At 48.1% G+C, this 14,471-nt stretch overlaps 1 protein-coding gene across 1 annotated transcript in view; it reads right to left on the bottom strand.

Moving 5' to 3' along the window:
• Positions 1-14,453, bottom strand: part of bmf2 (BCL2 modifying factor 2) — a 44,629-nt gene extending 30,176 nt beyond the window's left edge. The window contains exons 1-2 of the mRNA XM_056581869.1: positions 14,438-14,453; positions 12,977-13,127 (exon numbers count right to left, since the gene is read on the bottom strand). Coding sequence (XP_056437844.1) covers positions 12,977-13,127; positions 14,438-14,452 — 166 coding nt within the window. The 5' untranslated portion in view covers position 14,453. The remainder of the gene's footprint in view (positions 1-12,976; positions 13,128-14,437) is intronic.
• Between the last annotated feature and the right edge of the window lie 18 nt (positions 14,454-14,471).

The raw sequence follows: 14,471 nt of genomic DNA, 5'->3' as shown, positions 1-14,471 counted from the left end.
TCTGCGTGTGCTTCAAACGGTTGTTTCTGCAACTGTGGCGTTGGCATAAAAATGTCATGTTAACAACCTATAACTGTGCGTGAAACAGACGCTGTAAAACACTGTGCTGTAAGCACTACAAAGTAATGGCAGTGAAAATAGTTTTTATTGACTAGCGGAATGACCTAGATTCATCTCTGGATCGATACCGTGAGGGCATAGTAGGTTTGCTGTGACAGAAGACAAAATGTTATTTTTCTTTTTTATGTTTATTTTTTGAGCTCACATTGGTCAACTTGAATGCCCCTAAACTAATCCAAGTCAGAAGACATGTGTAGGTGGATTATTGGATTATAGTAAAATGGTATGAGAGCTTTCTTGCCTCGAGTTTATTTTATTTTACAAGAGATAAATCATCCCGGAGGCAGCTAGTACTTCAAAGCGTTGAACACCTTTCCAAAGTGGACCCCCGATGTTCAATAAAGCGCAATAAAACATAAATGGGGGGGGGGGGGGGGTCATGAGAAGCAGACATTCAATGAGCTTCTGTGTCCCTGGGCCCTCGTCGTAATTATCGACATACGGTGTTAATACGCAGGATTAGGTGACCTTTGACCTTGTTTGGGTGACCTTCCTCCACGGGAGGGGATGAGATCATAAACCCTGAGCCTCTTCCAACCATGCATCACACACGGGGAAACCCGAGGGCGACATTAGAGTGAGCATTAGGAGGGGAGAGCGGTTGTTAACGTGGACAGTAAACACATATTCACTGTTGATTGTTGACGTCGCAACAAACAGGGCAAGGGTTAACTTAGCAATTGTTAGTGCTAAGCAATTGTTTCTATCAACATCCTTCATGATATATTGTTGTTTCTCTTTCTTCTGACAAATGTACTTCTTGTAAGTCGCTTTGGATAAAAGCCTCTGCTAAATGCCCTAAATGTAATCTAAATGTAAATACACTTTTTTTTTTTTTTAAAGAATTACAAAAATTATTTCCACTGATATAACGCTAACAGAACACATATATTCAGATAAGTAGAGACCCGACCACTGTGAGTCAACAGCTGGCCGGTGAAAGGACTGCTAATCCCCTTCCGGGATGGTGAGTCCCGATACCTGCTTCTGTCTGGCAGGAACAATGCCCTGCTGTTCACCAACACCAAGTCAAACTCTCTTCTTATCGTAACCTTATAGTGTCATTTCCCCAAACCTTATCCCTCCCAAAGACGGGGCGAAACTTACTTCAGTGTTGTTTATCTTTCCAGCAGTACCTCTGACCTAAGTGCATGGAAATTAACCTCTGCGGCAGAGCGCAGAAGTATCCAACGGTCTCTCTAAAATGTCCTCTGTTGGTGGTTTTCCACACCAATGTTATTTCTTCTTCCTCTGAATGCCCACAGGAATTTGATTTTTTTGGGTCAACCAAGCAGGCCTGTCCGAGGACAGGAATAGCTGTGAAAACCTTTGCCGGCTTAACGTGGGTGGACAGGACTTCTGAGGGCGCAAGCATGCCAACGATGACATCAACGTCGCCTCCCACACAAAGGCTTGCTCTTTATTGCAGTCACACACATGCAATCGCACACACACACACACACACACACACACACACACACACACACACACACACACACACACACACACACACACACACACACACACACACACACACACACACACACTTAGAGTAACGCAGGGGTATGTCTCCCTTGCTCTCTTTAACTCGGTCATCTGTCGCCCCAATAAAAAATACATGAACGAGGCAGAGGACTTTTATTTTGAAAAAAAAACCACTAGAATGTTAATGAAATAGACGCAACAATGTTTCTGAAAGTGGCAGGCCTTTTCCTTCAGCATTGGTTCATGCGCACACACACACACACACACACACACACACACACACACACACACACACACACACACACACACACACACACACACACACACACACACACACACACACACACACATTATATTCCATTATATTTGGTATTGTTACCTGGGGCCGAAGTTACACTTACATAACAAAAGACATTTCAACCATCCATGGTTTCAAAAGGGCATCCGTTCTTCCATTTTTATACATGATTGCTGCATAAAAATTCCCCAGTTGCACTCCAGCATTCTGTTCAAACCAACCAAAACACACACACACACACACACACACACACACACACACACACACACACACACACACACACACATTCTAGCACTTGGCTTCCTTGCATCTGCTGCTGACACACATCAGGATTAAGTGATGTCATCCCTCTCTCCCTCCCTCCCTCCCTCCCTCCCTCCCCCCCCCCCCCCAGACCGGCCCCTTTAGGGACTTCCCTGACCCCTGTGGCCACCTGCAGTTCATAAACATCAGTCATGTGCGAAACGCCGTGTTTAATGCGGGGGGGGGGGGGGGGGGGGGGGGGGGGTGAAAAGCAAGCAGCAATGGGGGGGGTTGGGGTGGAGGACCTGTGACCATCTGGATGCATCACTAACAATGTGCCCAGATATACAAGCAGCCAAACCGGTCAGTCAGGGCATTCCTGTCAGATGATGGGGGAGGGAGAGAGGGAAGGGTGAGGGTGAGGGTGAGGGGGAGAGCGGGGGAGGGGGGCCATGGAGACTCCTGTACAGGAAGGTCAGGCAGTTAACAACACGGGCCGGGCGAAAGCGGCCGCGGCGGTCATTAAGTTCACCGACTCGGAGAACGGCAGTTGAGCGTATTAAGGCGTGATATTTGGCTCCAGGTGCTTTTACTGTTTAATTGATTTCCGAGGTAACCAAAGAGACCGATGAAGGACTTCACAGATTCATTATTAATGGGAGGATTTAACTGTCTTACCGGCAATGCGTGTTTATTACACTTACGTTTTTTATCCCGAACTTCGCTAACTTGTAGGTAGGGGGGGGGGGGGGGGGGGGGGGTTATAAGAGTTGGGTGGCAGACAACACAACATTAAGAGAGTGGAAAACTGATAATTTAGTGAGGGGGGGAGGTGTTAATTCAACCTGGCGTGCAGCCTGATTTGCAAGACATCTCCCTCCACAACTTAATGAGGGAATTTACCACCTGAGAGAGACAGAGAGAGAGAGAGAGAGAGAGAGAGAGAGAGAGAGAGAGAGAGAGAGAGAGAGAGAGAGAGAGAGGTAGAGAGAGGTAGAGATGGAGAGAGAGAGGAGTGTTTAAAGACAGCTCGGGGCTGATATGTGTGGCGAGGATCCGATCCTGCCACAGACGTAGACGTTGTCTCCTAATGAGTCCGTCAGGGTGACAGCATGCAGTCCCCCGGGTGGGGGGGGGGGAGGTGTCGGTGCTGGGACCCCTTCCCTCATGATTATCAGCCTATCACAGATGAGCGCTCCTGGTTCCAGGAAGCCATCTGCCAGTACATCTGACAGACTGTACATTTACCGCGCGGGGGGAATACAGGGTGTAATTTAAGTGCAATGAAAAAAACAACAACAACCACACACACACCTGCTTGTTGATCTGGATAATAACAAGTCCCCTTCACATGCCAAAACCCGGCTGACTGCAGCTAGTGTTTACTAGATATTTATTATTGAGTCGTTCAGCTTTCATCCCCAAAGCGACTGGCAGTAAAGTCAGATGCACCAGAGGCTCCCTAACTTTCTTATGAGGCCGTCTTGGATCCCGGATGCCTACAGGCTATAGCCTGCGGTCCGCGGACACGTCGGCATCAAAGCCAGTACCTATCGTAGGCCCGACCTATGATCCCACCCTGCCCCACGCCCATTGGCTCGTCTGTACCGCGGTGACTAGGAACCCGATGTCTTTACCGAGGAGGGACGACAGAGAACGTGAACCCATCCCCCGTGCTAGCAGTAACTTAAGAGCAGAGTCCATCGGGCGTTTTAATAATAGATGGCGCGACGCAGTTAGCCACCAACGCACAGGCCCGCCCGCTACTCACGTCAAGCCAGGCACTCGGCCGCGGAAAGGGCTCATCAACATCACTTTGTGCTGCTCGCTGAAACTGCAGTCCCCAGAGGTCATGGACGGACGGACACGTGGGGCCTGGGGAGGGGGGGTGATGTTCTTCATGCCGGTGCTTACTCGATTCATGGTATGCGTTTTTGCAGCTTAATGAATCTTTGATACAAGGATGAAACACATCGCGTGGAGTCCCTCCACGGGGGAAACATTATCGTTGTCGCGTTAATGGTTCCTGTCAATATTAGGAATAGGCAATTTTCCTTCACTCCGGGGGATCTTTTGTGTTCTTAATGCATTCCTTCAATGGAGCATGTATGTAATTTAAGCTGCGGGGCGCGTATGTATATTGCTGGCATGTCCTAAGCCGTCCTCCGCCATTTTAAATACTAATTATGACGACTCTATCTTCTGATGTGGTGGCGGTTGAGCGCACAAATTGAATACATCCTCAAAACATCATGAAGGGGATTTCAATAAATAAACGGTCTGACTTGATCGGACCAACCTTCCCCGCTCAGACCCCTCCTGATTCTAATGAGCATTCACACACACGCACACACACGCACACGCACACGCACACACACACACACGAACACACACACACACACATCTTTATAAGTACTTCAAAATGGAGTTACGGTTCTGAAAGTCCATGTTGTGGTCCATGTGGTTAGGACATACACCAACTGTCAGGTGATTGTGAAGACCTTTCAGTTCAGCATTAAGACCAATAACCCACGATGCACCTAGGATGCAGCCCTCTTAAGACACTCAAGACCCTAAAAGAACACCCAAGGCTTGAGTATGTTTGGCTGCCGATCGTTTGAAAGGTCGGACAAGTTTTTCTGAGCCCGGCGTGGTTTCCTGAAGGCGCAACATCTGTTCTTATCTTCCCTCGCTGCCTCCACTTCCTAATGGCTGAGCTCTCTGTGCCCCGTGACACAAGTGTATGTATCACACACTTTTGTGAGTGTGTGCGTTGATCACATGACGAGCTTGCTTATGGTTTCAGAACATGCTTTTTGCCCAGATACAGCTCCACTGTGTGTGTGTGTGTGTGTGTGTGTGTGTGTGTGTGTGTGTGTGTGTGTGTGTGTGTGTGTGTGTGTGTGTGTGTGTGTGTATGGGGTGAGCAGAGCGGTGTGGGTGGGGGTGGGAACTTGTTTACTGCTCTCTCATGCTGCTTTGAGCCCTCTCGACGGGCTATGCGTGCGTGCGTGTGCTTGCGTCCGCATGTGTGTGCTTGTGTGTGTGTGTATGTGTATGTATGTGCATGTGTGTGCGTGCATGTGTGCATGTGCGTGTGTATGTGTACGTGTGTTGCGCATGTGTGTGTGTTTGCGTGTGTGTGCGTGCAGGCGTGTGTGTGCGTATGTCTCTGCGTGTGTGCTTATGTATGTGTGTGCTTGTGCTTGTGTGTGTGTGAGCTGGAGGCAGGTTAGCGCAGCAGAGTTGAGACGCTAATGCGGTGCAGCTCTCGGGGATGAGAAGCATCTCAGCAGAAGTGCTGTACATCCCGCGGCGGCGGCGGCGGCGGCGGCGGCGGCGGCGGCGGCGTGCTTCTGATAGCTGGTGGGATCCATCGCACACGGCTGCTGCTCAACTAGCTTACACCTCCCAAAATAAACCTTAATCCTGGGGTCGTGGTGGAGTAGGGAGGCTGCCTACCCAAGATATACTGCTGCAAAACAAACCCGTTTTTTATCATGAATGCAACAGTGTAGAGATAGTTAGGTACGAAATGATATCGCAACCAGGAGATTATGTCATGCAATTTAATGGGAAAGTAATGCCCTTCCTAAAACCTCTGATGTGAATAACCTAATGAAAGTATAACAACTGTGTTATAACAATGTGCATGATATAGTATATGTCCCCCCCCCCCTCCCCTGCTCATGGGCTCAGCGGGAAGTAGGGATGCTGGGCAGACTTCCCATCAATATTCACACGCACGCGCAGGGTGCGCAAGCACACACACACACACAATCACAACAAAAGCCATTGGAAAACATAGAAAGGCAAACATGCACAGCGCACATGTTGCACTTCTCTAATACGGCGGCGCGGCTCTTTCTGGACACGGGGCTCGCTATCTGACTTGCTATACCAAACACGTGCACAAACACCCCAACAAAAGAGCAAAACATACACCCTCCACTCGCTCGCTCTCCCGCTCTCTGCCTCGCTCCCTCCCACCCTTCCTTCTCTCTCTCTCTCTCTCTCTCTCTCTCACACCTGCTATCTCCCCCACTCACATTCTCTCTACCTCTGTTCTCTGTTTATCGTTCTCTGCCTCTCTCAGTCCCCCTCCTCTTTTCTGCTATATGCCCCACTCTCTCTATTTGCCCCTCTCTCTCTCTCTGCCTCTCTCACTTCCCCCTCCTCTCTCTCCTGCTATATGCCCCCTCTCCCTCTATTTGCCCCTCTCTCTCTCTCTGCCTCTCTCATTCCCCCCCCTCCTCTCACCTTCTCTCCTGTTATCACCGCCCCCCCCCCTCTCTCTCTATCTGCCGCTCTGTCTTTGTGTCTCTCTCTCTCTCTCTCTCTCTCTCTCTCTCTCTCTCCAATCCGACCATGCCCACAGACACTCGTCCGCCACAGCTTAGAACCCGCTCCTCCTGCCTGCACGTCCATTCACCTGCTAATTCTCCTGCTCTCTGATTCAGAGAGGACGGCTGGCCACCTGTGCTGGGCGAGGGGGGGAGGGGGGTCTGTTGGGGAGCAGAGGGGGGGGGGGGAGGGGAGAGAGGAGAGGAGGGGGCAAGGAGGGGGGGGGGGAGATGAGGGGAGAGCAGAGAGGAGGGGGAGGAGAGGAGGGAGAGGGGAGGGGGGATGAGAGAGAGAAGAGGAGAGAGGGGAGGAGGGGGGAATTAGAGAGAAGGTAGGAGAGGAGGGGGGAGGAGGGGAAGGAGAAGAGAAAGGGAGTAGAGGAGAGGAGGGAGAGAGGGTATGGGGGAGGGAGGAGAGGAGGGGAGGGGAGGAGAGGAGGGGAGGACAGAGGAGGGGTAAGGGAGCTGGGAGGAGAGAGAAGAGGAGGGAAGAGAGGTGAGGTGAGGAGAGGGGAGGGGGGGAGGGAAAAAACAGGAGGGGTGGGGGCTAGAAGAATGACATCACCTACCCTGAAATGTCACCATTATCTCAAACCCCGGCTTAGCTGTCTGAGGCTACAGAGATGACATCATCCTCCTGTTGGCCCCTCCCCCTCCTGTTCTCTTTGTGGTTCGATGTCCGTGTGTCCGTGTGCGTGTGCGTGTGCGTGTGCGTGTGTGTGTGTGTGCGTATGTGTGTGCGTGTTTGTGTGTTTGTGGGAGGGTGCTCTGTTCCAACGAAGCCAAAACATGCGAGAGACTGAGTTTGTTTGTGTATTTTTTCTCTGGTGCATTCAAAGCGGTGTTGCTGACCGTTCCGCGAAACATCGACTTGTACGCCTCGAATTAAAAGCAATCCCTGTCGTGTCATTACTCCTGTTTATGGTTTACATAACCGCACAGGTTCCACCCTCTATTGTATTTAATGACGTCATTAAAATGCACCTCTAATTAAAATGTATACTGCCTCCTTGCACACGTCCTATGTAACCTATGTAAACTAACCGAAGACCATGTTGAATATTTGATGGGAACAGTTTTTCTGGTCTTGAGGGGCTCCGCGGGTAGCTTAATTGTAATAATAAGTTCTGCCAGGCATGAGCTCACTGACAGGTGAAATGATTTGCATACAGAAAAATTCCGTCAGCCGACAGGGAGGGATCTTCGACGACTACAGATGTTCAGCAGAACAAACGCAGCCCGGTCGCATGGCATGATGTAGAAGACGCTGTTCGTCTGAATTAAGTTTGCTCGAGATTTGCATATAAAAGAGACGAGACACTGGTGTTATGAAACTAGTTAGTTTGTTATTGTTCAGTGAAGAGGAACTATGCCGCTACCTTAAAATGGGTTCAGTGTCCTGATGGTTTCCGCTTTACCGGAATGATTAGAATGCCGTGTTGTTTTTGTTTGTCCATGTGCACAACAGAATGTACTGCTGTTGTGCAAACAAAGCCCTTTGTAAATAAAGTTTCTTTGATTGATTGGAAATGGGATTCAGACAAACGGCGGCGAAACATTTTTTTCCCAGAGACACACACAGACACAGAAACAAGCAGACAGGCAACAAACAACTCTCTCTCACAGTCACACAGACACACCTTTGCACACAAATAAACACAGACACGTACTCCCTTACACGCACATAGACACACGCACACACACACACACACACACACACACACACACACACACACACACACACACACACACACACACACACACACACACACACACACACACACACACACACACACACGATCTCTCTCATGCATATACACACACACACAAGCCTCACACACACACCGGCACAAATTATCTCTCTCAAAAACACACACACACACAAATGATCTCACACACACACACACACACACACACACACACACACACACACACACACACACACACACACACACACACACACACACACACACACACACACACACACACACACACACACACACACACACAGTCAGTCACATAATCCTTTTAAATAGAGGCCAAAGGCAACTCTTCACCATGGGCCTGGTCTTGCAAGGCCACTCTCCATGTTGACCTTGGCCTGCGTGTGTATATCACCAAGGGGCCCCTAAGGCCCTTAGCAGCTGAAGCCTCCTTAAAGTCCAGAGCAGCATGCCGGCCATGCCATCGCTGCCCTGAATACGTACGTATCCTAGCGTTCCACAAATGCTTGCCCTCCGTGGCCTCCCCAGATGCCCATGTCCTGAATGCTGTGGTCAGACTGAGGCGTAGAGGTATGACTCTGGTCAGCTCTCCGGGATTGCATATCACTCGTTAAACAAGTGCAATGAATGCACGCACGCGCAGACTCACGCACACTCACGCACACGGCCACGCACACAACAGCTTGCGCGCGCACACACACGCATGTGCGACATACACAAAGACACGCGCGCACGCACACACGCACACACACACACACAGACACACTCCATATAACATGGTGAGACAAGGGATGCAACCCACGGCACGGGTATTATTCTCAGGTTAACAGAGCTTTACTAAAAGTTTACAAAAGTGCAAAGTTGTGAACAGGAGGAGACGGTGAGACACAAGGCAGACGAAGAATCCTACAGACAGAGGAGGTAAAGCAGAAGCGGCACATAAGGTATAGAATGACAACAAGCGATCTTTACAGTGGGGAGCTTGAATAACAACACAGCAGAAACACAACAAAGCCGCACAGGATGAGAAGTCAACAAAGGTGGAGAAAGCCAGCGAGCAAAGCCACACAGGCAAAACTAAAGCAGTGCGAAGGCCGGAGCCAGGCTGGGCTAGATTGTATTAACATAGCTCTGCCCAATTTCACTATGCACAGCAAGTACAGCAAAAAGGTTTTCATGCGTTTGCCACACAATCTGTCTTGGCATGCAAAGCTTGTTTGACACAGCCAGATTTAGACTTTACTAGGGGAAATTCCTGTTTGGTTAGGCCTGAGTGTCGGCTATGAATGATAAAAGTTAGTTTTATAACCCTGTATTTATTGAATCTTTTATTCAGTTAAATCAAACATCTAAATTTAAAATTTAAAATTGAATTTTAGTTTATTTGATTCCACATTTCAAGTCAAATTATCATTAGGAATCAAATGATGTGAATGATCAAACCATTAACACGGATCAACATATCGTTAGGGAACATACAATTTCAGGGGGTACAAGAGACATCTCCTATTTCAAAGTAAACATGCTTCCTATAATTGCTGAAATTGAGCAGTACTTAACTAACTGTTTGGCTCTCACACACACACACAGAATCCCATTTATACTGCTAACAATCTCCATATGAGAAGTTAATCCGCAAGAGACTGAGTGAGAGTAAAGAGTGAGACAGGCTTGTAGGACAATACCAAACTTGGTGATCAAACCATAGTGATCATCTATTCTGGCTGACTAAAATCTTTTGTCATTATAATTTGAAAAAGTAAGGTCCTTGTTCTGATTCTGCCACAGTGCATTAAGTGTGTCTGCCTGCCAAGAATTCCAACAATAACAAAAAATAGCACTTTTGTATTTGTGATCAGTAAGTTGTCTTGCAATTCACCGTTATGTTGTCAACAAACTCCGTTCTGACTGATGCACAACAATGCCAAAAAACAAACCGTTAACCGCTGAAGGCTCTTCAGTAGAATCGGTACATGGAAGTCGTTTCAACAAATGATTTGGTAACGGATGTTTTGAGTGTAGCCGGAAGAGACTGTTAGGATGGTTTGATCAGCCAGACCGATATAGTGCTCCAAGATAAAGACTTAACATGAGTAATGTACAAATTCAGATATATTTATTTCTTTACTGAAACTCAAACCTACGCCTTCCTCTTCAACTGAAACCATTTTACTCAAATACTTAACAGTCAAACAAAAAAATAAATTATATTATCCCCCTATCAGCAACTTTCACAAGGCAGTGTCAAAATGCAAAGAACCCTTTCAGAGTTGTGTTATCTTTTCAGGAGCCCTTATCCAACCGCTGGCATCAGCTAGCCCAACCTGTATTTAGTGGCCTGCTGTTTTACCACCGCACTCTTCCAAAAGGCTCCGGCCTGACCTTTGTCCCTTCTTGAAAAGGGACTTAATTACACATTACTTCAAACAACACACAGCCAGCCCCTGTTTAAAAGGTATTTCCAAGGAAATGCAGGGGGCCAAACCCCCACGCATTTGGAAGTGTTTGCCAAGCCGTAAAATATGTGTGTGTATGTGTGTGTGTGTGCGAGCATGTGTGTGTGTGCGCGTATGTTCACGTTCATGTGTGTGGCGTGTGGTGTGTGGTGTGTCTGTCTGTGTGTGCGAGTTTGTGCCTGTTTGTGTGTGTGTGTGTGTGTGTCTGTGCGCGTGCGTGCGTGCGCGTTTGTGCGTGTGTGTGTGTTCGTCTATGCGCGGGCGTTTGTGCGTGTGTGTGTGTTTGTTTGTTTGTGTGTGCGTGTGCGTGTGTGTGTGGGGGGGAGGGATTCACGCCTCTATTGTAATGCAGGGCAGTGCCTTCCTGCCTTGGTCACTTCACACCTTGGTGAACACCACAGGCTCCTGCAGTGCTGGGATGGGATTAGAAGTGCACCTTGCCTAGAACTGCCAAATGCAAAGAAGTGTCTTGACGTTGATATGCAGACACACACACACACACACACACCATAAGACACACAAATGCACTCACGTACACACAAACACACACACACGTACATGCACACACACACACACACACACACACACACACACACACACACACACACACACACACACACACACACACACACACACACACACACACACACACACACACACACGCATACATGCACACAAACTCAAACTGTGTGCAGTACACGCATACATGCTGAGATAGGCCAACATTCACTAATCCCTCCCTCTTTAGTGCCGCTAAGTGCACGCACACACCATCTCTCCCACTCTCCGAGTTTAGTGCCAAATGCAAGCATAGATTCTTAGACACACACACACACACACACACACACACACAACCCAACCAACACACCCTTGTTTGGAAGACGACATAAAAGATGCCATAAAACTAATATTCCCTCAACACACACAGAAACACACACACACACACACACACACACACACACACACACACACACACACACACACACACACACACACACACACACACACACACACACACACACACACACACACACACACACACACACACACACACACACACACACACACCCCACCCCTGGTGTGTGTGCTGCTGCCCCCGTCAGCTCTTTGTCTTACAGGTGTTCATTCCACAGGTCAGAGTGAGCCAATAACGCAGTGGGACGGGGCGGGCACCTCGTACTAACCATTAACCAGAAGTGTCGTCAGACCATGATGTCATGATGATGTGGAAAGGGCTAATTAGGTTTCAGCCTGGTCAACGGTCGCCGAGGGAAAGATAAATATGTCTGGCATTCCTTTAAAAGGAAGACTGAGGGAAGGCTGTCCGACTTCACTGAGTTGAGCGAACTGGTGTCCGACAAAGCCGCTGGAAAACACGCTTTAAGTCCACACACTCATCGTATGTGTTTTCCCCTGACGTGAGAAATGCAGAAGGATGGGGAGCCATCCGGTTTCAAGGAGCGAGGGGGAACCGTGTCAGACAAGAAAGCATTCCATGTCTACCCATTTAACCCCCCCCCCCCCCCCCCCCCCCCCCAACACACACACACACACACACACACCTCCCACCCCCACGCTCACACACACACAACCCAAAGAGATTTGAGGGGGGGACTCAGGGTGTGGGCAGTGGTCATTAGGGTGGGGGCGGTCAAACGGACGAGGGAGTCTTCCAAGGAGTCTTTCAATAACACCTCACCCATCCTCAGAAAACAGAAACAGCTAAATATAGCACTTATTTTATGTTTAAAGTCGTCAGACGATTTAGCTGACAGCGTCTTTTTCAAGAATACCACATCATAAACGTCAGACAAGTTGCATGGGTGGAGAAAAAAAATGAAAAAGGTAGAGGTAGAGGTAGTTGTAGCAGTTGTTTCCATAAAAATCAACGCGCTGATCAAAGCTTGAGTCGCATAATTTAGGTATGAATCCCCCTAGTGGACACTTAGAGCATTCCACATAACTGAACAAATCGAGGAAACGAGGAATACATCTGGAAAAGTGTTCATAATTTCAAGATGTCTTTTTCCTAAGCCAGAACGATTGTTAACATTTGGCTTCCCACATGTAACGACTTAATGTCTCAGTAACTTTTTTGACCTTTGTAAAAGACCTTTGTAAAAGTCAGTCAACACTAATCCAATACATGTTCTCTTGTCATGACAAATTGAGCATATTTCATTTTGACAAGTGATTAACAAATAAACATCTGCTATTGTAAGAAAACCGACAAAGAAACGCGCCATCACGAGTCTCCTCAAGTCTGCATGGAGATAACATCAGCGGACCACAGTGGAAGGGCCGCACCTGTCGGAGATTCTTGCCCCTGACGACGGTCCCCTGCTGGGTGGGATGGGCATGTTCCTGCCCGCTCCTGCCCCAGACATGACCCTCTCCACAGCTGTCGCCATGGGCAGCGGCCTGCGAACCCTGACAGGCACAGAAACCAAATGCCCAGCTGGGGGAGACGGGGGGAAGGGAGAAGCAAGTGCATCAGTGTTTTTTTATAAGTCGTATTGGTCTCTCTAGTACAGGGGTCTCAAACTCGCAGCCCGGGGGCCAATTGAGGCCCGTGGGAGGATATTTTGTGGCCCCTTACTTGACATCAAAGTTTAGTGTTAGTGCGGCCCGCACGTTGTTGTCAAACGAACATTTTTGCTGAGTTGCTTGCCACGCTTTTTTATCACTTGTGATAGGGTTAACAGGTGTCCCAATTTTGAGTCCCGACAAAAGCCAAAGAACGCTAAAATGTCCCGGTTTCCACCAACCACTATGAAATGTCCCCTATTGTCAGCGATTACGTAGCCAACGTGATCTCATTATATCCCGATCATTAACTTAGATTGGGTCAGTTGTGCTACTTTTTTTTGTGGAATACTTGATGGGGCCCAGCCTGACCCAGACTCTACCTACAGCGGCCCCCAGGTAAGTTGAGTTTGAGACCCCTGCTCTAGTATGTAGCATGGTTTTGATACTTCTTTACAGGTTTATCTCTCTCTCTCTCTCTCTCTCTCTCTCTCTCTCTCTCTCTCTCTCTCTCTCTCTCTCTCTCTCTCTCTCTCTCTCTCTCTGTATTCATTGTGTCTGTTTGTTTGTCTCTGTGATTCGTTTGTCAGCTAGGGGAGTGAGTGAGTGAGTGAGTGAGTGAGTGAGTGAGTGAGTGAGTGAGTGAGTGAGTGAGTGAGTTAATTGTTTGCTACCCTTTAACCGGGTTTGACCCTGGCCTACATCAGGCCCACGTCAGACAGCAGCGACCTCTGCTGTCTGATACTAAGTACTACATTATTTTGACAGGTTGGGTGACACTGCAACTGTTATTCATATCAACTAACGTGCGAAGAACTGTGCTTGTAACAAGGCCGATGTCATCGATCTCAGAACACAATACAAGTAAAATGTGTCCAGTTAGAACAACGTTCGCCTTACACAGCGTTCACTATAAAGGGATCTCTCAATTATTAATAAAGATATGGACCGTTTATGTGGGGATAAAAACGTATATTTTCACAACACTCTCTTGCCAAGTAGAAAATAATTAAGCTCAAAGGCCGCCATGTTGAGGGTACCAGTTGTACTATATACATCCGAACGTTAGAACAACTACATCACAAGGCCCATGCCATCTCAGAATACCATATAAGTTATTAAGTAGGCCTATGGTTTGTACAATTACAATACATTCATTACAGTACAATAATGCTAGCCTTACACAGCGTTTACTACGAAAAGGTTCGCTCAATTATTAAGGTAAGGAAGGTAATCATTAACCTGACAGTGCGCCATGTTGAGCGTACCTGGGCGG

Source organism: Gadus chalcogrammus, chromosome 21 (assembly GCF_026213295.1).
Source record: "Gadus chalcogrammus isolate NIFS_2021 chromosome 21, NIFS_Gcha_1.0, whole genome shotgun sequence".
Taxonomy (NCBI): Eukaryota; Metazoa; Chordata; class Actinopteri; order Gadiformes; family Gadidae; genus Gadus; species Gadus chalcogrammus.
Note: the sequence above shows the minus strand (reverse complement) of the source record. Positions and strands in the feature narration are given on the sequence as shown.